Genomic DNA, 25,442 nt, shown 5'->3' on the forward strand with positions numbered 1-25,442 from the left:
TCAACTGAATTAACTGCACAATTACTAGAAATGTGTACCTTGGATATTATACAATTTGCATACAGCCAATTTTTAAAAAAAAAACTTTTTTTTCCCCAAGACGTTTCCAATATATATTTGACCCTGGAGCACAAAAGCAGTCGTAAGTAGCACAGGTATATTTGTAGCAATAGCCAAAAATACATTGTTTGGGTCAAAATGATAGATTTTTCTTTTATGCCAAAAATCATTAGGATATTAAATAAAGATCATGTTCTTTGAAGATATTTTGTAAACGTTCTACCATAAATATATCAAAACTTAATTTTTGATTAGTAATATGCTTTGGTAAGAACTTGATTTCAGGTTTTCAAATAGTTGTATCTTGGCCAAATATGAATATATATATATATATATATATATATATATATATATACACTACTGTTCAAAAGTTTGGGGTCAGTACATTTTTATTGTTTCTTTTTTTTTTTTTTTTTAAGAAATTAATACTTTTATTCACCAAGGATGTATTAAGTTAATAATTAAAAGTTTATTAAAAGTTAATAATAAATAATTTACATTGTTATAAAATATTTATATTTTAATAAACACTGTACTTTTTAAACTTGTTATTCATGAAAGAATCCTGAAAAAAAAAATCACAGGTTCCAAAAAATATTTGTCAGCACAACTGTTGATATTATCCAACATTGATCATTCTAATAATAAATCTGCATATTAGAATGATTTCTGAAGGATCATGTGACACTTAAGACTGGAGTAACAGCTGATAAAAATTCAGCATTTCATCACAGGAATAAATTCTATTTTAAAGTATGTTAAAATAAAAAACATTATTTTATATTGTAAAAACATTTTGCAATATTACTGTTTTTTTTCTTCTATATTTTTAATCAAATAAATGCAGCCTTGATGAGCATAAGAGTGAAATTAGTTTTAATCAAACACAAATAGATGTAAATAAAAAAAAGGATAAATTCAGGCAGTTTGTGCCAATTTGTCACAAGAATTTAAATGCAAATGTATTTATTTACACACACGCACACAAATTTACACAGTAACCTAATTTTATTAAGCCATAATTAAAATAATGAGATCACCACTTGTTTGTACTTAAAGGAGAAGTCCAATTCCAAAACAAAGATTCACAGATAATGTACTCACCCCGTTGTCATTCAAGATGTTCAAGTCTTTCTTTCTTTTCAATTCAATTCAATTCAAATTTATTTGTATAGCGCTTTTCACGATACATATCGTTGCAAAGCAGCTTTATACCAAATTGACATTTTTACAATATATGTAGTAGTAGCTTGATGTACATATGGTAGAAATGTGTGGTAAAGATCAATTAATGACGTAATCAAACAGACAAAGAACACTATAAATTTGTAGCAGAATTCGGTAGTGCTGTATGTTTTCAGGGTTGGCATCATCTGAAGTCCTCTGAAGGGTTGGCATCATCTTTTCTTAAGTGTTCTGGATCCACACTGGAGCTTGTGAATTCCTAGTTACCATGGGATGTCAATCCCACAGCAGAAACAGAGAACAAATAGGAACATAATTAGCGTAGCTGCTGTTCAAACTAAGAAAAGGAAGGTTTGTTAAACCAGAGCTAAAAGATTAAAATGAACATTTGATCAGATATAGCTGCAGAAAAAGTTTATGAGATGCATTATTTGAATGCTTGGCTAAAAAGATGTGTCTTTAATCTAGATTTAAACAGAGAGAGTGTGTCCGAACCCCGAACGTTATCAGGAAGGCTGTTCCAGAGTTTGGGTGCCAAATGTGAAAAAGCTCTACCTCCTTTAGTGGACTTTGCTATCCTAGGTACTACCAACAGTCCAGAGTTTTGTGACCTTAGGGAGCGTGATGGATTGTAGTGTGGTAGAAGACTAGTTAGGTACGCAGGAGCTAAACCGTTAAGTGCCTTATAGGTAAGAAGTGCTATTTTGTAGCTGATGCGGAACCTAATAGGTAGCCAGTGCAGAGACTTTAAAATTGGGGTAATATGATCATATTTTCTTGACCTGGTAAGGACTCTAGCAGCTGCATTTTGGACTATCTGTAGCTTGTTTATTGAAGATGCAGGACAACCACCTAATAGTGCATTACAATAGTCCAGTCTAGAGGTCATGAATGCGTGAACTAGCTTTTCTGCATCAGAAACAGGTAACATGTTTCGCAGCTTGGCAATGTTTCTAAGATGGAAGAATGCTGTTTTTGTAACATGAGAAATATGATTTTCAAAAGACAAGTTGCTGTCTAATATAACACCCAGGCTTTTGACTGTAGTGGAAGTAACAGTACATCCGTCTAGTTGTAAATTGTAAGTCAAAAGATTCTGTGTATTGTTTTTAGGTCCAATAAGTAATATCTCTGTCTTATCTGAATTTAATAGCAGAAAATTGTTGGTCATCCAATCTTTTACATTTTTAACGCACTCTGTTAACTTTGATAATTCAGAAGTTTCATCTGGTCTTGTTGAGATATATAGTTGAGTATCATCAGCATAACAATGGAAACTAATCCCGTGTTTTCTAATAATGTTACCAAGGGGCAGCATGTATATTGAAAATAGTAGAGGACCTAGAGCAGATCCTTGTGGCACTCCATACTTTACTGGTGATAACTGAGATGACTCCCCATTTAAATAAACAAAGTGGTAGCGATCAGACAGGTAGGATCTAAACCATTTTAAAGCCTGCCCTTGGATACCTGCATAATTTTGTAGTCGATCTATTAGTATGTCATGATCTATAGTGTCGAACGCAGCACTAAGATCAAGTAAAACTAGCAGTGAGATGCAGCCTTGGTCTGACGCAAGAAGCAAGTCATTAGTGATTTTAACAAGTGCAGTTTCTGTGCTGTGATGGGGCCTGAAGCCTGACTGAAATTCTTCATAGATATTATTTTTTTGCAAGAATGAGCACAGTTGAGCACATATAACTTTCTCTAAAATTTTAGACATAAATGGAAGATTAGAAATGGGTCTATAATTTGCCAGTTCACTAGGGTCTAGCTGTGGTTTCTTAATAAGAGGCTTAATAACCGCCAGCTTGAATGGTTTAGGGACATGACCTAAAGATAACGATGAGTTGATAATATTGAGAAGCGGTTCTTCTGCCACAGGTAACAATTCTTTTAGTAATTTAGTGGGTACGGGATCTAATAGGCATGTTGTTGGTTTAGACACAGTGATGAGTTTATTTAACTCTTCCTGTCCTATAGCGGTAAAGTACTGCAGTTTTTCTTTGGGTGCGACGAAAGAAGTTGACATATTAGATGCAGTATAATCTACATTGGTTATTGTATTTCTGATGTTATCTATTTTATCAGTGAAGAAATTCATAAAGTCATTGCTATTAAACTGTAAAGGAATATTTAGCTCAGGTGGTGTCTGGTTATTTGTTAATCTAGCCACTGTGCTAAATAAAAACCTAGGATTGTTTTGGTTATTTTCTATGAGTTCGCGGAAATGCTCGCCCCTAGCAGCTTTTAAAGCCTGTCTGTATCTGGACATACAGTTTTTCCATGCAATTCTAAAAACTTCCAAGTTAGTTTTTCTCCATTTGCGCTCAAGATTGCGAGTTTCTTTTTTGAGGGATTGGGTATTACTATTGTACCATGGCGCAATACGTTTTTCTCTAACTTTTTTCAATTTGATGGGGGCAACAGCTTCTAACGTATCGGAGAAGATGGTGCCCATATTGCTAGTCATTTTGTCTAGATCCTGTGTATTAAGGGGTACACAGAGCAGTTGAGATAAATCAGGCAGGTTATTTGTGAATCTATCTTTGGTGGCTGGAACAATAGTTCTGCCAAGACGATAACGCGGAGCCCTACAGTTAATATCAGTGATACGCAGCATGCACGATACAAGGAAATGGTCAGAAACATCATCACTTTGAGGTACGATATCTATATCAGTAAGATCAATTCCATGCGATATAATTAAATCTAGCGTATGATTAAAACGATGAGTGGGCCCAGTGACATTTTGCTTAACTCCAAAAGAGTTTATTAGGTCAGTAAACGCAAGTCCTAACGCATCATTTGTATTATCAACGTGAATGTTAAAATCTCCGACAATTAGCACTTTATCAAAATTAACCAATAGTTCCGAAAGGAATTCTGCAAATTCTTTTAGGAAATCTGTATATGGCCCTGGCGGTCTATACACAGTAGCTAAAACAAGAGATAGGAGAGATTTCTTTTGCATATCTGGCAGAGTAACATTAAGCAAAAGTATTTCAAATGAATTAAACCTGTATCCTGTTTTCTGAGTAACATTGAAAATATCACTATGTATTGTTGCAACACCACCACCACGACCACTCTGACGGGGCTCATGCTTATAGTAGTAGTTTAGTGGAGTAGACTCATTTAGACTAATATAATCATTAGGTTTTAGCCAGGTTTCAGTTAAGCAGAGTACATCAAAACTATTATCTGTGATCATTTCACTTTCTTGTGTTTTTTGAGTTGAAACTTTTAGGAGTTTTTCGACATACCTTAACTGTCATGAACTGAAACAAAAACAGTCCAGGCAGAGTAAGACAAGACGAGCGTTTGGCATTAAAAAGTATATAAATTGTATTATTTTAATGAAATAACTGATTGTTTGCCTAGATATGACCCTTCTTTACAACCGCATTTGTGATTGTTTGAAGCTGCATTTAAACTGCATTTTGGAAGTTCAGAATATCAGTTCATTATATGGAGAAAAATCCTGAAATGTTTTCCTCAAAAAACACTATTTCTTTACAACTGAAGACAGAAAGATATGAACATCTTGGATGACAAGGGGGTGAGTACATCATTTGTAATTCTTTGTTTTAGAAAGTGGACTTCTCCTCTAATGCCACTATCTTATCTGCTTTATGGTTAAAATGATAAAACAAGACTCGTTACTGAACCTGATTAACTCTGAAACTGCTTAACCTGTTTATTACTGTAAAGCCTTTGAAGTAAATGTGTGTTGTATAAAGTGTCATTCAAAATAAACCAAAGTCCACATGTGCTGAAAGCTGTTCAGCAGTGGTTTTGTATAAATGAGGTGTGTCTAATGGCTTTGAGCGGGCAGTGGGCGGTCGCACGTGTTTGCTTAAACAACGACAGTGAAGCTAAACACAGTTTCACGTTCAAGTGCATCAAATCAATTCATTTTAAATTCTACATTCATTTTGGAAAGGTTTAAACACATGCAAAATGACTTTTGAGCTCTGGCTTACAGACTGGATGAAAGCAAACTAGAAAATCAAAGTGTCTGTGGCGAACTCAGAGGAGGAATTCAAGAACACCACAGTTGAAGAGTTAAAAAGAAAAGTCTTGTCTGAAGACGAATGTAAGTCAAAACCTTCAGTGTTCTATGGTTATTCCCCAATGTGTGGCTCTGCATTAATTAAAAATAGACTATTAGCTCATATGTGGTGATATGGGTTAAAATTAATGTAGATTCAGCATTTATTAATTCAGAGGTTTGAGTTTCCAAAGAAATAAAATCTCTGTTTGCTGTTCATCATGTTGTTGTGTTTCCCTCATAGATGAAAACTCCATTCTTGCAAACTATTATTGCAAAACACTGAAGAAAAATCGCACACTTGGTTCCTATGGCATTAAACACGGAGATGTTATTACCAAAGTACCCCGAGGAAGTATGCATCACAAAACTACTGTCAATTATTTATAGTCCCATTATAGATACTTAAACTAACTGACCCTTTATTTCAGCCACTTATACAGTGATATTCGAGCAACAGTCTTCTCACGGGCATAAGAGAGAAGGTGTGTATCTCAAGTTATTTTTCTGTTTCATCAATCTGAATTGATAAAAGTGTAAAATGGCTTTAATTATTGACCTTTGCATGATTAAAGTTAAAGGTACCGATAGACAGATTTACAACAAAATAATATTATTCCTTCCGCTTCTGACAGATGTTTTGTTGTTCTTTTTCACGTCATCTCTCACAGAAACACATTCATTTGAAGATGATGATGATGAAGATGGTAAAGACATTTCCAGGACTCAATCTATGGACAATTTGGCCATAATGCAGAAGATGAAACACAGACCCATATTGTAGATCAGTGCATTTCATGACAATCCACATAAACATATTCATACTGTGGATTATCGTATATTATCTTCTGATGTCAGCCTGTTAACGTAAAATGCTTTCTAAAAGAAATTTATAATGTTTTATAAAGTTAAAAGAGTTTCCTGTATATTATTGTACACTGATATGTAAATATTGTACAAAGTCCTTTCTTTAGCTTACATTTGTGACCCTGGAGCACAAAACCAGGTAAGTAGCACAGGTATATTTGTAGCAATAGCCAAAAATACACTGTATGGGTTAAAATGATCAATTTTTCTATTATGCCAAAAATTCTTAGGATATTAAATAAAGATCATGTTCCATGAAGATATTTTGTAGATTTCCAACCATAAATATATCAAATTTTTGATTAGTAATATGCATTGCTAAGAACTTCATCTGGACAACTTTAAAGGTGATTTTTTCAATATTTTGAACAATGTTTTGTAGTGCAAATTGTGCCAATTGTAAATCATTATTAATATGTTTTGGTAATGTTTTGTAAACTATATTGAATACAACTATACTCTACACATCTCATAACTGATGTTAACAAAAAAATAAGCAAAAATTGTGCCGGGGTAAAATTACATTTTTTTTACTGATTCCAGTAAAATTAATAAATTTAAAACTGAGACAAGTTTCAGAGCATTTCTGCACATCATGCATTGAAAAGACTTTGAAACTGGCTTCTGAAATGCAAGACAAAATTCCTGAGCAAGTTTGCACTTGAAAATACATTATATAGTTTCACAGATTCAACAAGCATTATTTTCCCATGTTCATCTTTCATGTAAGAACTTGTTGGATGGATACATGTTATTTAAAATCTTTAATGACACTTCGTTGGCCTTAAGAAGAATTTGGATTGAGTTTTTCTTCACCTCTTCTTGAAGAACGTATTTTCTTCTTAGCTGACTATCAGGTTTGGTAACACTTTTTTAAAAAAAACTTGTTAGTACAACGTTTCTGAGGTGGTGTTAGAGTACGTTACAAACTGTTAAATCATCGTTTTGAGGGGCGTGGATTTATCACCAATAGATCCTCTGCAGTGAATGGGTGCCGTCAGAATGAGAGTCCAAACAGCTGATAAAAACATCACAATAATCTACAAGTAATCCACACCACTCCAGTCTATCAATTAATGTTGTGTGGAGCCTAAAGCTTGAAACAAATCCATCATTAAGATGTTTTTAATTAAAATGCTAAAATAAGACTATAATGCACAATAACGCCAATTCTTCCAGTGCAAAAAGTGGTTTGGTCTGAATCAGGAGAGAAATCTGCACAGATCAAGCACCGTTTACAAGCCAAAACAGTCCAAAACAGCTCTAAACAAATGTGTACTAGAACATGCTTTTATGCTTGGTGGTCCGAAAAACACATTATTTTTCATAGAATGTACATTATTACAATACATTTCTCTCCAGCCTGGCACAAATGGCTCGATTAGTTCCGGGTTTGATGAAGGCCCGCCTTCCGAAAAATGAAATGTGTTGTGATTGGTTAGCTGTCCCACTGTGTTAAGATTGGCGAACAGCTTAGACGGTGTTTCAGTACTGCCACGCCCCTCTCCTCCGTTATAGTTAAGGGTATCAGACATGTACCCAGGTAGGGCTCAACCTGTGCAGAGCACATGCCCTTTTTTCTCTCACGCTCCAAAGTGCCCTTTTTTTGTTGCTGTTTCTCTTTTCTTCAATAAACCAATGCTATTGACTTAGCCTTCCCCACAAAAAATGCCACTAAATTGGACCAAAAAAATTTCACTTTTGGGTGAGTTATTTCTTATAGGGGTGCTGAAAAAGTGGTTGTAGACTTGGGTTTCTATATGAATTCGTTCACAGAGTTACAGCAAATTTGACAGTTTTCTCCCTTATATATAGACTGTCTCTCTTTTAGGAAGTCATAGGAATGCTACTGTGGATTTTTTCATGCACTATGGAACAAATAGGAATGAAGAAGTATATAGGCTATTTGTCATAGTTTCCAGGTCTATTTTTTTAGACATACTGAAGGGGAATAAAATGGTTTACTGTGGTGAACTCGGAGGAGGAATTCACGAACACCACAGTGGAAGACTTAAAAAGAAAACTCTTTCCTGCAGACGACAATTGTAAGTCAAACATTACAGTTGATAAAATTACTGAATATTTGAGATGAAGGTCGATTCATCTGGGATTCATCCACTCTGCAACACTTGTCTTGTACTTTTTTATTCATGATTAAATTAAAAGTGTTTAATAACTGAAGACTATGCAAAGATGTGGTATTTGGGAGAGACGTGTCAGACAGATTAGATTTAAATTAATTCAATTCAATTAAAATTTATTTGTATAGCGCCTTTCACGATACATATCGTTGCAAAGCAACTTTACAGCAAATTAAAGGTTTTACAATATATTTAGTAGTAGCTTGCTAGTGGTGACCAGTGTTGGGGAAAGTTACTTTTACAAGTAATGCATTACAATGTTGCCTTACTCCCTGAAAAAGTAACTAATTACGTTACTTAGTTACTTTCTATGGAAAGTAATGCGTTACATTACTTTTAAATCTGGGCGGGACTTGCTTCTTTGTTTTTAATATAAAACAATTCTAATGTCTAATGTAAACAATTCTTCAGCTATAAAAAAAAATGAAGCACAAATGTTAGTTTATCTAAAGTCATTTTTGCTTATTAATATGGTTGAATTGCATCATCGAAGGTCAGCACTGGTTAATAAAATGGGATTAAATACATAAAGGATATTTGTTTTGTTTAACATGTTTAATTATTGCAGGGTTGCATCATATTCTGAATTTGCATTTCACTGTTTCTATTCATTTTGAGGAATTCTGAATCTGTTTTTTGTGCGTGAGATGAATTAATGCATGTTCACATTTAGTCTAGAATAAAGTAACATCATGTTTACTCACAACTTCCAGACAGGAGACTTGTCAATCAATAAATGGGGAAAAAAGTAACTGGCGTTACTTATTTGAAAAATAACTTCTTAGAAATTCAAAAGTAGTGCGTTACTTTGTTACTTGAAAAAAGTAATATTATTATGTAACTTGCGTTACTTGTAATGCCTTACCCCCAACACTTGTGGTGACTGTGTCAAGTTGATGTACATATGGCAGACATATGAGATGTGTAGTAAAGATTAATTAATGTCGTAACTGAACAGACAAAGAACACTAAATTAGTAGCAAAATTCGGTAGTGCTGTAGGGGTGGGCAATATGGAAAACATATCATATCGCCATTTTTTTCAGAAATATCACAATTTTATCACAGTTCTTTGTCATGTTGATTTTACTATTTTGCAAGTTGACTGAGCAGTACAGCCAAACTAATTTCCCTTTTTTAAAAACAAAGCCTTTCAAGATAACAAAAAAGAATGGCAGATATTTTGGTCAATAAAAATCTTTGCCATTATTTTATCTTTGTTGTTAGAACATTAGAACAAACATTACAAATAAACATAATACAAATAAAACAAACAGCGCTTTATTATTCAGGTGTATTTAGCAGTAGCTTTCCATAAATGGAATTAACTAATATAAAAAATGAAACACCATATACATATACGCTATACACATCAATTGTACATTGATTCTTATTGAAGCAGCTGTATTAAAGTTCTTCAGTTAAAAGCAGTGAGTGCTTTTTCACTTTTTTTTGTTGTTTTATTAACTTTAAATTCAAAATACCTTGTTTTGCGTTTAGCACAAGATTGAAATTATTACAGGTTTGGGACAACATGAAAGTGAGTAAATAATGACAGAATTATAATTTTTCGGTGAACTATCCCTTTAAGGACAAGTGGCAGCATGTTTGGTAGAATTAGTGTGCTGTCCCTTTAAGAGCTGCACGCATCTAATAAACAGGCACGCATTCGTTCCCTTTCGAGGAACTCGAACTGCGTCCTCTAGAGGTCGCTATTGGGGAACATCTCCTACGTGACCCGTGTCTGAAGCTATATATATAAAAACTACATGGTACTGGCCGGCGACAGCCTATGACGTCATAGCTGGCGCGATGCGTCGCTGCTGGCGCGTCATACCAGCGTGACCGCATTGCATAAAAGGGTGCCGGTTGAACACAACATCCTCTTCTTCGTCTTCATTTTGACCTTTTGTCTTGTGCATTTCTCTCACCAGGACGGCTCATTTGTGACGTAGTGTGGTAAAGAGCAAGCGTTTTCAGCTCTCGAGGGAGTTTATTGCACTCTTTGTTTGTCTCTTGCGAGAGACAAACACGCTTTGATACCCGCAGCTTTCTATTGGAACTACACGAGCTGTGTATGTATGGTGAGGAGTAAGCGAATATCAGTCCCCAGGGAATTGAACGCGATCGTCGCATTCAATGCTTGTTTCTTGCGAGAGACAGGCATGCTCTCATACCCGCTTTCACGAACTTGCGAGCTGTGTGTGTGTGGTTGAGAGCAGCGCGTCCAGCTCTTGAGGGAATTGGATGTGCTCATCGCGATGCATTCGCAAAAGGACGGAGGTGAGTCCTTAACTGTTTACCCGAGTTGTATATCCGAATTTGCATGAGTGCGTTCGCCCAAAAAAAAACAAAAAAAAACAACAACATTAACAACACATTCGCGGTGGCGGCGGCTCCGTTCTCGCCTGGTTCCTGTGGGAATCTAGTGCGTGGGCGGAGCGTGTTTAACTCCCGTGGGAGCTGAATATATGCTGCACGTTGCGGTTGCGGTGTTCATTTTGTGCTAAAATCGGGTTTATGGATACCTACTGAGCATAGCCATCTGAGGTGGTTATAGTTCAGCCATGTTTATGGTAAGATGGACTTACTTCAGAGGCTATCTATGGAAGCATAGCTATCTGAGGGTACCTATGTGCTTACTAAGACCCTTCTTTGGGGTTCTTAATAGCATCTACCTGGAGCACTGCTGAGATGGTGCTGTCTTTCTGCAGGGTTATGTTCTATTATGTTAGAACAGCCTAACTGATGCTTCTTACTTGGTCTTAAGACTAGTCCTGGCCCGTCCCGGTCTGAGGATCGGAGATAGGCTCAGAAGGCTGGTGTTGCGGCCCGTGCCCCTCCTCCACCCGCGGGTGGTTCCAGGAGATGCCGCGGGCCGAGGGGAGGTCGTCAAGATCTGGGAGAAGTGGTCCAGGAGGGGCGTTCCCAATGCTCTTGTCCGGACCAGATTAAAGATAAAAATAACATCTACTCACCTTCCTCTCGGGGTGGTAACATCGGCCCTCACCCCCCCTCTTTAATTCCCCTGCTGCGCCAAAACTGCAGTCTCTTACTGCTGATCCACATGATTAGTTGGGTATTGTTCTTGTTTCGATGCACCATGATTGAGGACCATGATGGGTGAGTACGATCCCTTATTATGTATCTAACCACATGATGTGCTGGGTTTTGTTCTATTTTATATAGAGCTTGGTCCTTAGACCTCTTCTCTACCCTTGTATGTCTCTCTGACATGAGATGAGTAGGCTGTGCTTCCCTGCTATGCAGGGTAGTTTAAGCAGGCCGTCTTTGGGCAGAGCGGGTAGGTCCTTTCCACTATAGTAGGTTAAGTACCTACCCTATAACTGCTGTGCATCCCATCATTGCCACGTTGGATGAGTCGGCCACTTGCTGCCGCCCAACGTGTCTCTGCTTCTGTCACATTGGCATGTACGGAAGCTGTATATGTGTATCCAAGGCTGTCTGGTTTACGATTTCAACGGCACGGGTTACTAAACCTCGTTTCTGCCTTTATATCCCTCCTGTTAGGAGATGAGCATGGCGGTGCCTCCTTCTTTAGGGTCGTCTGAATGCACTGTTCCTAGTAGAACGCACAGGGGTCCTCCCCTCCGTGGGCGAGGTGTCTACCCTGTGGCTGCTGAATGCTTGCCTTGGTTACTAGATTGAGACTTTATCTCATCGGATGAATCGGCCGCTTGCTGCCGCCCGATGTGTTTTGCCTTTTGCCACTTGTGTGTGCGGAAGCTGCTCTGATCAATTAGGGCTTTCTAGAAGCCACGTAGACAGCAGTTTTTCCTGCCCCAGCGATGTCTCCTGACATTACATGAGCTTGACAGATGCCCCCCTCACTGAGGGTCTTTTGTGAGCATGTCACTCTCATTTGGAGCTCATAAGTTCCTCTCTATGCCGAGAGAAGGACCTCCACTCCCAATGGCTCTGGCTTTCCAGGTGGTAGCCCCTGGTGGGATTAAGTAAATCAGCATTCTTTGCTCCTCTCTAGGTTGAGAGTCCTCTGTGAGCATGCTATACTCTGTTGAGCAACCAGGTTTCTCTTCTCTGAGAGTATATCTCCCCTGCTTTGGGGCATCCCATTCAGGTCGCTCATACTGAGCGTTATAGTGCTCCCCTTTTCTGTAGAGGTCGCTTTGAGCACAATTAGGCTCCCTGAGTGCTCAGAACCTCCCTTTCTTGGGATTTGTGTTCTCTGCTTCCCAGAGCCTCCTCTTGAACGGTATTCAGTGTCCAGGCTCGCCGGACACATTCTAAAATCCACGTTGTGGTAAGAACGCACACTAGCTTCCTGTGTTCTTTCTCAAATCCTGTATGGTGGGGATCACGCGCTCAGCTTCGTACCCTTTCTTGAGTTGTTCAGCCCCGGAATCTTGGGCTACACTCGACCTATGTACCGCTTAAAAACAATACTTCTGAATGGGGTGCTCATGACCTGTGCTGCTTTCCCTTCGAGCAGGGTTATACAAGCAATAGGTAAACCCCCTGGTGACAGGCCAAGGTCTAGGCTACTGTCCTAGACTATAGGCTATATCCCTTAAAGGAATCTATTTATGATTCCAAGTCTGAGTTCTGCCCTACAGCCAGGCATCATTAGCCCGGTCCTTACAGGTAAGTTCTTGGGTATGCAGCTCAGGCCTTTGGCCGAAGGGATTAAGTCACTGACAGCCGCCTGGACGTCCTTTGGGGCAGCTCACCTTACTTAGGTGGAGTTGGTACTTAGTGCTCGCCGTTTGTTTCCGGCTTGCACTCCCCTCAGCATGGCAGTGTGGGTATAACCGTTCCCCAGTAGCGACCTGTAGAGGACGCAGTGTCTCGTTCCCTTCTCAGGGAACCAGGGTTACATACGTAACCTGAGACGTTTTTCTCTCAATTGTTTACTTTCACTTTAGACATAAGAAACTCTTTTTATATGTAAACCTTGTGTGCTTTGGCAGTATTAACGCAATCAGACGCGATATAACGTGCACTGGAACAGCAGGCATATGAAATGTTTAACCGGCAATTATATATTTTATTAATTAACTGATGTGCAGCTGGTTCTTTTTCATTATAAACTTTTATTTTCAGGTCATCAGTCATCAGAGCTCAGTAAACACTGGTCACAGACAGAGATGTACCTTTAATTTCCACAAGCTAATTAAAAAACCCACCAATCATATTTTGATTGACAAAGTGTTTATATCTAAGTGTGTGAGTTTTTTTGAGATGCCAACTCCAGCTGTAACTTTACCATTGTCATGTGTCCTTTGTTGTTTTTTTTTGCATCGTGTGAACACAGCTACTCTAAACCAGAGCCATACAGTGCCAAGAAAATCAGTTACTCTGCAGAAAAGCAAAATGGCCGATGTTGAGAAGCCTGAAAGATTCTGGGCTTTTGAAAAATCATTTGGGGCTGAAGTCCCTGAAACCACAAGCACATCTGAGGCCATTTCAGAACATGATTATAATATATAAATACATCTATTATTGAGTATTTTATGTCCACACATAGCCTAATGCTTTCTATATGTGAAAATGGCAGCACAGCAGCACTCATGCTAAAACTCACAATGTGTGTGGTGTTGATTTTTATTTATTAATAACAAATGCTTGTTTTAATGCTTAAAATAATACCTGATGCATGATACTCAGTATGTTATACTAATGTAATTTTTTTATCCAGCTTTTCCTGACAGATTGTGAGTGATGAAAATGAATTCACACATCTGACAGCATTACAATAACATCAGCACACCTGTGTTATGTTTAAGATAAAAAAATTACTGTGAATCAGTTTTTCAGTTTAAGGTTAGTTTAATTTAATTTAATTTAATTTATTAAAAGTGAATATTTTATTCGCTCATTTGATGTTTTCCAGTAACGACAGAGAATCAGAACACAAGCACAGCTATGAGAGAAACGCAAACAAACCATTTTGTTGATGGTTACATTAATGTACGGTTAATATTTAAAACAGAGTAATTAGAGCCATTCCAATGTGTTGAGATCAATGGTTAAAGAGGATATTGTACATTCACAAGTTTCCCAAGAATTGAAGCAGTTTTCGTAGATTTTTTTGGTTTCTGTTTTGAAAAAAAAAAAGCACTAATAGAGAATATGTGCTTAATATGTGTTTAAAGATTTTAATACGGTTGAAAAAAAAAAAAAAGAAATATATATGTCTTTCCCCCTGCCTCCAAAAGCTAAAGAGGTGAGCTTCAAGATTCTAAAGATTTTAGATTTATCCTACTATCAAATTTTTAAGATTGAAATTTAATTTTAATATCAATAATTGTGTTTTTTGTGAAACAAGTATTGAAACATTAGGTCATGTTTTCTTTTTGTGTAATATGGTACAACACTTTTGTAGAGAGTTGAACATCCAGGGATGTGAAGATGGTCAGGTTTGGTATTTTCCTTGAAAACAAAGACTTTTAATTTGTTATTAATTTCCTGTTATGTTTTGGTAATTTTTTTTATTCACAAGTGCAAATGGTTTAAATCTAAACCCAACAGTGGTGGAATGAGGTAAAACTTGTATATAAATCTTTAAAAGTGGTTAAGAACAAGAAAGTCCTTAAATTGACTTCTTACTTGGATCTGTATAATTTATTGACTATATAATTTATTATCACATCTCTAGTATTAGCAAAACTGCATTTTTCCATCTCAAAAATATATCTAAATTACGACCTATGCTCTCAATGTCAAATGCTGAAACATTAATTAATGCGTTTATGACCTCAAGATTAGATTATTGTTTTAATGCTTTATTGGGTGGTTGTTCTGCTCGCTTAATAAACAAACTCCAGCTGGTCCAAAATGCAGCAGCTAGAGTTCTTACTAGAACCAGTGGATCAGCACCTAGAGACGACCTCTACAGCACTGAATGTCAGCGGAGACCACATCGACTAGATGAGCCCCAGAGACGGATCCCCAGTGAACACTTCGTCATGTAGACGGCTGTCGGCACAAGACCACGGGACCTGATGAGTCCTCTGTGTCTGGCCAGAGGAGAACTGGCCCCCCGACTGAGCCTGGTTTCTCCCAAGGTTTTTTTTCTCCATTTGTCACCGATGGAGTTTTGGTTCCTTGCCGCTGTCGCCTCTGGCTTGCTTAGTCGGGGACACTTTATCTTCGCACAATATTGTATTTTATTTTATTGTATTTGATTAACTACCTTTACCTGAAAATTGAGTGTTTACTGTTGCCCTTTGCATTGTTGATGTACTATTTTCTATTTAATACTGTACAGCCGCCTTGTTACAATTCTGTATTGTTAAAGGCGGTATATAAATAAAGGTGATTTGATTGATTTTGATTTATTGTAAAAGCCCACTTAGTTGTATGTCACTTTTGATGTGTTTTGCTTTTTATTTTCTTTTTCCTTTCTCATAGTTTGGTTTATTTTGATGCTTTTTTAAATTCTATTTCTGGCTATGATTAGCTAAGGCTGAACTAGATTGGTTATATTTTGGTATGTGATTATGTACCTTGTTTGGTTGTAACATTTAAGCAATACAAAGAAGAAGAAGAAAATTTTATATTTTATATATATATATATATTATTATAAATATATATTATATTATATTATATTATATTATATTATTATTATATATTACATTATATTCTATTAACATTATTATTTTTTTCTATTAACATTAATATACATTTATATTAAATATATATTGCGCAGTATATCTAATAGGGGTGTGCTCAAAATATCGATTCTTAGATACATACCGATATAATAAAAAAAGATACAGTATCGACATTCTAGCCCTTAGTATCGATACTCCGCCCAGCCATTAGGGGGCGCAGCGGCGCCCGCGAGTTTCAAAAAAGTCATGGAAAATGTCGAAGATTTTAGAAGCGCCGTTGTCCCTAAAGGCAGATGTTTGGACACATTTTGGTTTTAAAGCAAAGGAAGGAAACCAAGGGATCGATAAAACAAATGCAATCTGCAAGCATTGCCAGGCTTCTATACGCTACACCGGTAATACAACTAACCTGCGCTCCCACCTGCAAAGACACCATGCAGACAAGCTAGCTTCGCCGCAGCCCAAAAAAACACGGGACCCCACGCAAACTACTTTGGACAACACAACATCCAAGCTTCCATCTAACTCAGTCCATGCACAGAAGATTACGGAGTCTGTGGTGCATTATATTTGCAAAGGTTTATGTCCCTACAGTGTCGTCGAGAACACAGGCTTGATCAACACGTTAGATCCCCGTTACGTGATCCCTACCCGCAGCTACATGACCGACAAAGCAGTACCGAGAATATATGACAAAGTCAAAGACGATGTTAAGTCAGCCCTGAGTTCTGCCCCACGAGTGGCACTGACTTGTGACGGGTGGACATCGCGAGCCACGGAAGCTTTTGTTACAATCACTTGCCATTACGTTGACGAGGAGTGGGAACTGATGTCGCACGTGTTACAAACGCGAGCCATGCACAAGAGCCATACGGGGTCAAACATTGCAGAGTTACTGAAAGCGGCGCTGGAGGAGTGGGACCTCGTATCCAAAGACCCAGCTATTGTGACTGACAACGCCGCAAATATGAGCGTCGCAGCGGAGCTTGCCGGTATGTTGCATTTCAGGTGCTTCGCTCACACTTTAAACCTGGCCTCGCAGCGTGCACTGAAGCTTCCTGCTGTCGCTCGTTTATTGGGACATGTTAGACGGATATCCACCTTTTTAAAGCGCAGTATCACAGCCAGCCACGTACTTCGACAGAAGCAGAAGTTGCTCGAGTTGCCTGAACATAAACTGATCACTGATGTTGTGACGCGCTGGAATAGCGCGCATGATATGCTTGAGCGCTTTCTTGAGCAGCAACCCGCTGTCTCCGCTGCTCTTCTGTCCAACGAGCTTAGGAAAACCGAGAAAGAAGTTTGCACCCTATGTGAGTCGGACATTACATCTGCGGAGGAGATGGTGGATGCAATGAAGCCCATGAAGATTGCTACTCTTGTAATGTCAAAAGAAAGCTCTCCAACACTGTCAGTTGTGGCCCCTCTTCATGCTCAGCTCATCCAGGATTTCCAAGAGAGCAGAGCAGATAGTGAGATAGTGAAAGAAATCAAAGCGGCTATTTGCCAAGATTTGAGCAAGAGGTACATGGATCAGCAGAAAGAGACCATGTATGTATGTTCAGCACTCGATCCAGGATTCAAAGCTTTGCCCTTCCTTCCTGATGATGAACGAGAGGAAATATACTTGAGAATCACTGCAGAAGCTCGAAGAATTCAAGAACTATTTCAGGTAAGCCCTTTCACTGTGTCATTAACATTAGCATTACATAGTTAAAAAACATAAAAAAACAAACAAACACACTCACACACACACACATATACACTAAGTGTAATAAAACGAAATATTCAGTTCATAATTTCAAATTCATAATAGTATGTTAGAGCTTAAAAAAACTAAATGGTTTCAAACATATACTTCATGTAAAGCACTATACTAGCAAAACAATATATTGTAAAGGTTTGTCAGTTCATCGCATTAAATAAAAGGCAAACTAACTATTAAATGTCTTTGAATATGCTCTTTATAGAATTAACTATGGGTTTATTGATAAAAAATCTGTATTTTGCATAACAGGAAGAGGCTAAAGTGATACCAGGACAGGAGGACAATCATGTGGAAGACAAGGATGACATTCCTGCCAGCCCACCACCCAAGAAGAAAAAGGACTTGTGCTGTTTGGCTGATCTGCTTGGTTCAACTTACAGTGCAGGTCCTGCGGTGAGACACAGAACCACACAGGCCCAGGCAGAAGAGGAGATGTCAAGGTACAAGGAGGCACCACCCCTGTCTCTTGCTGAGGGAAGTCCACTCAGTTGGTGGAAAGAGCACCAGAATGAATATCCACTAATGTCACGCCTTGCCAAAGTGTACCTGTGCATTCCAGGGACTAGTGTCTCCTCGGAGCGCGTTTTCTCTACGGCAGGCGATATCGTAACAGCACAGAGAAGTGTACTAAGCTCAAAGCATGTTGACCAACTTCTGTTTTTGAACAAAAATCTTAAGTCATAGGATAAAGCTAGCATTACCAAGAGTATCCTCAGGTTATTGTTTTGTTGCTGCAGTGATTTTTGTTCAACCTGCCTTTTTGAGGACAAACCTGGTTTAGCCTTAAGATTTTAAAAATCCATCCTGTTATGAGGTAGATTTGTTGTTGTGCCAAATGTTAAAGCAAGATATAGCATTTAAGTGATTTCATAGTGAAATATGTTATGGCAGTACATGGTGTCACAAAAAAGAATTATAAGAAGATTTAATAAGAAGTTAAGAATAAGAAGAAGATTTTGTGCTTGTGTGAGCTCAGACTGTACCCTTGGAAAGTTAAATGTTGACTTGTGGTAATTTCCAGATTAATACAATTTGTGTACAATTAATCAGAGCACTTAAAGCTGCAAATATTTAAGCAAAATGCACTTTGTTATAATGCACTTTTGTCTTCAATAAATTGAGTTCTGTTTGTTGAGTAAATGTGTTCAGCATTAACTAATTGGCTCTGGCCCATGTATTTTTATTGAATCGTATCGAATCGTGTCACATTGTATCAAATCATATCGAGACAGCTCTGTATCGAGGTACGTATCGAATCGTGACCTGTGTATCGAGGTATGTATCGTATCGCCAGGTTCTCCAAGGTATACAGCCCTAATATCTAACAACAGCGGCGTAAGCATTCCTGTAGCGCGGTCACGTGACTTAACGGCCGCGGAGGCGCGCGTGTTCTATTTATTACGTCACAGACGGGAGCGCGGGCTCAGTTGATTCTAGCGATTCCAGAGTAAAGAGCTCCTGCAGTCAATAGCGATTAAAGCGAATGGAAACGAATACAAACACACAAGCTATAGACACAGTAGTCAAATACAGTTTACAAACAAGAGGGAAGATGCAGAAATCGAATATCATGTGTGTAAACTCACCGGAGGAGACGGAGAGCAGCAGCAGAGCTCAACCGTCGAGTGTCGCTGTTGTGTCCGCTGAGAAACACCCGAGCAGCGGCCCAACAGATGCTCCTGAACAACAAAACAGCCCAACAGGTGACTGACAATGTCAATACGCATTAAAACTGGCATATATACAGAAATAAATAGTAGAAAACGATTACTGTGTGACTTCTGTGTAGCACAGCATAAGCAATTTGGCTGAGCCTCTTTCAGAAACATGAACTTCAGTGCAAAACCTGCTACTATCTACAATTTTGGTTTCAGAAACTCGAAATGTGCCCAAATATCTTGCTTTAAAGACGTTAGATTATGTGGAAACATCAGACACTATTAAGTGCTTTCCAAAGGCAGAAGCAGCTTTTGTTTAATAATACAGATACAAGAGTTTATTTACGATAAAACAATACGTTAATATGTTTGACAGGCCTGTTTAATTACATTTATGCAGAATCGTTCATAGACATATATAAATACATATAAATATTTATATATAAATACCACTGCAAACTGAATTATGCTCAGATGAAAAAGGAGATAATTGTCTGAGTAATTATGACTATTATATCTAGCTACTGTTAGCATATGACCTACCTTTGCCATGATCTGAATCGTCTCCTAGGCCTGCCTTAAAATATGCCTTGAGCTTCAGGGAAAAAATGTAACAAATTTAACTGACTTTACACTTTGTTTTGGGCATTTTTATCTCTTTTGGGATCCACTTTCATATTTGAGCCCACACATGCTTTCCAAGTCAAGTGGTAATGTATTATTTTAAAGGAATAGTCAACTCATAAAATGAGGTTACAGTATTTAACCCCTCAGCTCGGGGCTTGTGTATTAAATGCAAGCCTACAAACATAAGGCAGCTCCACATTTACAAGTTCATCATTCAGCTGTAATCTGTGTTAATAATAAAGATGTTTTCATCAATATTTTTTGTTTGCAGAAAAACACACAAAAGGGAGGAAAGGCCGTGCTTGTTTCCAGACAGTGCGGAAGGCTGTAAAACGCCACTTTCAAACCCTCAAAGCCAAAGTGTGTCCTCGTGTGCCTGACCAGGAGCCACCACAGGAGAATCCACAAACATCCATACAAGAACTGACAGTAGATACAGATCCACTTGAGTTCCAGACAGTGTTTGATCGTGCTCAAGTGACACAGAGTAGTGCTGTAGTGTCAGCTGAGAGCAGCAGCGATGTGTTTGAGGACACATTCGAGTACTTACCAGTGGAGACGGAGAGAACCAGAAAACAACCCAACAGACGTGCTGTCTGTGTCCTCTGAGAAACATCCCAGCAGCAACAGATGCACCTGAACAACAAAACAGCCCAACAGGTGACTGACAATGTCAATACAAATCAAAACTGACATATATACATAAATAAATAGTAGGAGACAATTACTGTGTGACTTCTGTGTAGCACAGCATCAGCAATTTGCCTAAGCCTCTTTCAGAAACATGAACTTCAGTGCAAAACCTGCTAATCATTCACATGAACAACATAAAGCAGCTCTACATTAGGACAGTTTTACAAGTTCATCATTCAGCTGTAATCTGTGTTAATAATAAAATGTTTTCCATCAATATTCTTTGTTTTCAGAAAAACACACAAAAGGGAGGAAAGGCCGTGCTTGTTTCCGGACAGTGCGGAAGGCTGTAAAACGCCACTTCAAACCCTTAAAGCCAAAGTGTGTCCTTGTGTACCTGACCAGGAGCCACCGCAGGAGAATCCACAAACATCCATACAAGAACTGACAGTAGATACAGATCCACTTGAGTCCCAGCCAGTGTTTGATCGTGCTCAAGCGATGCAGAGTAGTGCTGTAGTGTCAGCTGAGAGCAGCAGCGACGTGTTTGAGGACGCATTTGAGTACTTACCAACAGACGCGTCTGAACCACAAAACAACCCAACAGACGCGTCTGAACCACAAAACAACCCAACAGACGCGTCTGAACCGCAAAACAACCCAACAGACGCCTGAACCAGCAAAACAACCCAACAGACGCGTCTGAACCGCAAAACAACCAAACAGACGCGTCTGAACCACAAAACAACCAAACAGACGCGTCTGAACCACAAAACAACCCTAGAGGTAACTGCCAGTGTCAATACAAATCAATACTGACATATATGCAGAAATAATAGTAGGAGGCGATTACTGTGTGAGCTCTGTGTGTAGCACAGCATCAGCACTGTGTTTGTAATTTGGATGAGCCTCATGAACCTCATGAACAACATAAAGCAGCTCTACATTAGGACAGTTTTACAAGTTCATCATTCAGCTGTAATCTGTGTTAATACTAAAATGTTTCTCATCAATATTCTTTGTTTGGCAGGAAACTGTAGGAGAAAATGTAGGAGAGCCCGTGCTTGTTTCCGGAGAGTGAGAAAGGCTGTAAAGCGCCGCTTCCAAACCCTTAAAGCCAAAATGTGTCCTTGTGTGCCTGACCGGGAGGAGAGACCACAGGAGAGACCACAGGAGAGACCGCAGGAGAGACCACAGGAGAGACCACAGGAGAGACCACAGGAGAGACCACGAACGTTCAGACCAGATCCGTCAGAAGTCATTTATTGGCGTCCGTCCTATAGGAACGAGATTGACAACTATTTGGATAGCGCGGTTACGCTGCTGCCTAGCTGGGAGTCAGTACAAACACCCAGACCATTTCCGGCATATCTGCTTGAGTTCCGGGATTATAACAATTTTGAGGACATATTTTGGTTCACCCGAATGCGGAGGCCTAACTGGGAGCAAACGCAGGAGCAGACAGAAACATCCGGACAAGAACCGACTGAGCACATGGATCCACTTGAGTACCCAGTTTGTAGTGAGTATCTAGTTATTATTGCTGGGATTCATGTCAGTTCTAGCCTGTGGTTTCTGGTTTTAGCTTCAATCTCTACTCCAACTGGTTCCTCACCTGATCTGCACAGGTCTCATGCTGAATTGCTATTGTGTGTTTTTCAGATGACTTAATGCCTTATTATAGACTGAGACGGGAACTTGTCTCACGATACTTCTACTCTCCGTATGAAGCGAGACTGCAACATGGAGCAGAATACTTTCGCTCTCTTTATGAAGTGGGAGAAAGAGTGAAATTGGCAGGCCATGTCCATGAAGGAATAAGAAGATCGGATGGCCAACAAGTATGTTCTTTTTCTGTATAACTAAAGTTTTTGCCTTGTGTTTTTTCTGTGAACTGTGAGTCCTGACATAGACATCACTGTTTACTACTTCGATCAACACATGTTTAAAAGTGTAAAGATTGTATCATGAATACAAACAAAAAAGCATCAGTTTACTAATGTTTGCAAACATTTTCTTAAATTTTAGGTGCTCATCAAATTTGTGAGGAGGAAATTTCCAGAAAGTACGCTGATATTGGTAAGTTTTCATGAAATTGTCTGTTAAGAATTGTTTTTATTAAATTCTGTATGTGCTGTAGATGTATGGAAAGTCATTCAAAGCCTAAAATCATCATTATATAGTGCATGTGAAGTTGGGAGTCAGCTAACCTTTTGTCATTCTCTTTTCTGTAGCCTGATTTTTTCAGACCTCTGTGTCGCGAGGCGTTTGTAATGTTGGTGCTTCAAAGGCCTCCGACCTGCGACCATGTCATACGATTATATGACTGGTTTATTATGGAGGAAAAAGACGTCTTGATCATGGAATATGCCTGCCCCTGTGTGCATCTGACTAAGTTCATTAGAAAAAACAGAGGTCACTTCAATGAAGAAATCGCAAGACGCATCATGCTTCAGCTCACTGTCACACTGTGTCATTGTGTTGATCGTGGTGTTTGTCCTGCCCCAAGTTTGAGAAATATTGTCATCAGCCCGGACACACTGCGGCTAAAGTTATTAGACTTGAAACGTGCACGCTACGTCCCAAGAGCATGTGAGTTGTCTTTTTCAAAAACAGTTTATTAATGACTAATGGATGATGTTTTACTAAACACTGGAAATCTATTGTTCACAGTATATCTCCCAAGGCTCAAAGTGACATTAGTAATATGGGCAGTTGAAATCTTAATGAAGTTGATGAAAAAGCTTGTCAGAGGAATTCCGGTGGAAGAAAACCTTTCTGAAGGTGAGACCAATAACAACAACAAAATGGAAATTGCATTGCTTGAAAAACATAAAGCTCTGACACAAGAGTCAGTAAATGATTAGTGAAAATTGAGCAAAGTGTAAAACACTGACAAATTACAATGAATGTTTAACATTGATTATTTTCATGGCATTGAGAGAACAGCAACAAATGCATTGTATTTCATCACATTACCGTGAATCTCAAAATGTGTCAGTAAGGACAAATATGACTAATCAGCTCTCTTATGAAAACTCACAGATTGCAGCGATCTTCTTCAGAAACTTAAAATGATGAAAAGAGAAGTATATACGAACAGAAGATTATCGATACCAGACTTCTTTAAGGACATTACAGATCATGCTTGGTTTAAAGAACCTTCCACAACTGAAAAAAGTAAGCCTAAGAAAAGAGATGCTCTTTTCATCAACTCAGGCTTTTTAAATCAGAAAAAGCTCTTTTCAATTCAGAACAGCAGCTTATTGTCATGCTCTCATTGTTACACAGGTGGATGTTCCCCTGTTCGTCAGCAGCTCTCACCCACGCTTCACTCTTCTAACTCGGGACGTCTCCCTTCCAGCCCTGCAGCTGAGTCTCGGGTTAGACGTTAGTACCTCAGCACTTCTCCTTTCTCCTCATCCAGAGCCAAAAGCTGCTCTCATCAGCAGGTTTTTCAGCTATGGGGTTAGAACTGTTCCTTTATTCCAGGGATCCACAAATGAATGTGAAGAGATTCACAAACACAACTTCTTCAACTTATTGTGCATTTGTGCATCACAGTGTGCATTTGTGGATTGAGAAACATTTCTGGTGTCAAGACGTGCACCACAAACAGGTGAACGTGCTACGTGCTCTATTTGATGCTCTACATGCTCTATTTAATGCCCTACTCCATTTAATGCCCTACATGCTCCATTTAATGCCCTACTCCATTTAATGCCCTACATGCTCCATTTAATGCCCTACTGCTCCATTTAATGCCCTACTCCATTTAATGCCCTACGTGCTCCATTTAATGCCCTACACCATTTAATGCCCTACATGCTCCATTTAATGCCCTACTCCATTTAATGCCCTACATGCTCCATTTAATGCCCTACTCCATTTAATGCCCTACATGCTCCATTTAATGCCCTACGTGCTCTATTTAATGCCCTACACCATTTAATGCCCTACATGCTCCATTTAATGCCCTACATGCTCCATTTAATGCCCTACACCATTTAATGCCCTACATGCTCCATTTAATGCCCTACGTGCTCCATTTAATGCCCTACATGCTCCATTTAATGCCCTACATGCTCCATTTAATGCCCTACATTTATTTAATGCTCCATTTAATGCCCTACATGCTCCATTTAATGCCCTACATGCTCCATTTAATGCCCTACATGCTCCATTTAATGCCCTACATGCTCCATTTAATGCCCTACATGCTCCATTTAATGCCCTACATGCTCCATTTAATTTAATGCCCTACATGCTCCATTTAATGCCCTACATTTTTAATGCCCTACATGCTCCATTTAATGCCCTACTCCATGCCCTCCTCCATTTAATGCCCTACATGCTCCATTTAATGCCCTTAATTTAATGCCCTACGTGCTCCATTTAATGCCCTACCCCTACATGCTCCATTTAATGCCCTACATGCATGCTCCATTTAATGCCCTACGTGCTCCATTTAATGCCCTACGTGCTCCATTTAATGCCCTACGTGCTCCATTTAATGCCCTACATTTAATGCCCTACCATTTAATGCCCTACGTGCTCCATTTAATGCCCTACGTGCTCCATTTAATGCCCTACATTTAATGCCCTACATGCTCCATTTAATGCCCTACGTGCTCCATTTAATGCCCTACATGCTCCATTTAATGCCCTACATGCTTAATGCCATTTAAATGCCCTACGTGCTCCATTTAATGCCCTACATGCTCCATTTAATGCCCTACGTGCTCCATTTAATGCCCTACGTGCTCCATTTAATGCCCTACATGCTCCATTTAATGCCCTACAATGCCCATTTAATGCCCTACATGCTCCATTTAATGCCCTACATGCTCCATT

At 38.8% G+C, this 25,442-nt stretch overlaps 2 protein-coding genes across 2 annotated transcripts; both read left to right on the forward strand.

Moving 5' to 3' along the window:
• The first annotated feature begins 16,155 nt into the window (after positions 1-16,155).
• Positions 16,156-18,354, forward strand: LOC127156510 (E3 SUMO-protein ligase ZBED1). Its single transcript, XM_051099394.1, has 2 exons — positions 16,156-17,574; positions 17,920-18,354. Exons 1-2 carry the CDS (start codon positions 16,156-16,158, stop codon positions 18,352-18,354), a joined length of 1,854 nt encoding a protein of 617 aa, XP_050955351.1.
• A 3,659-nt stretch (positions 18,355-22,013) lies between these two features.
• Positions 22,014-23,983, forward strand: LOC127156511 (uncharacterized). Its single transcript, XM_051099396.1, has 7 exons — positions 22,014-22,110; positions 22,251-22,429; positions 22,617-22,667; positions 22,823-23,180; positions 23,262-23,372; positions 23,634-23,768; positions 23,880-23,983. Exons 1-7 carry the CDS (start codon positions 22,014-22,016, stop codon positions 23,981-23,983), a joined length of 1,035 nt encoding a protein of 344 aa, XP_050955353.1.
• The last annotated feature ends 1,459 nt before the right edge of the window (positions 23,984-25,442 follow it).

This window comes from Labeo rohita, chromosome 25, assembly GCF_022985175.1.
Source record: "Labeo rohita strain BAU-BD-2019 chromosome 25, IGBB_LRoh.1.0, whole genome shotgun sequence".
Lineage (NCBI taxonomy): Eukaryota > Metazoa > Chordata > Actinopteri > Cypriniformes > Cyprinidae > Labeo > Labeo rohita.

What these genes read in the sequence shown, in the direction of transcription:
- LOC127156511 (XM_051099396.1), top strand. Translation starts at nt 22,014, where the DNA reads ATGCGGAGGCCTAACTGGGAGCAAACGCAGGAGCAGACAGAAACATCC. An exon ending in ACTTGAGTACCCAGTTTGTA is followed by an intron (nt 22,111 to 22,250) that starts GTGAGTATCTAG and finishes TGTGTTTTTCAG; the next exon opens with ATGACTTAATGCCTTATTAT. An exon ending in CAGAAAGTACGCTGATATTG is followed by an intron (nt 22,668 to 22,822) that starts GTAAGTTTTCAT and finishes TCTTTTCTGTAG; the next exon opens with CCTGATTTTTTCAGACCTCT.
- LOC127156510 (XM_051099394.1), top strand. Translation starts at nt 16,156, where the DNA reads ATGTCGAAGATTTTAGAAGCGCCGTTGTCCCTAAAGGCAGATGTTTGG. An exon ending in GAATTCAAGAACTATTTCAG is followed by an intron (nt 17,575 to 17,919) that starts GTAAGCCCTTTC and finishes TTTGCATAACAG; the next exon opens with GAAGAGGCTAAAGTGATACC.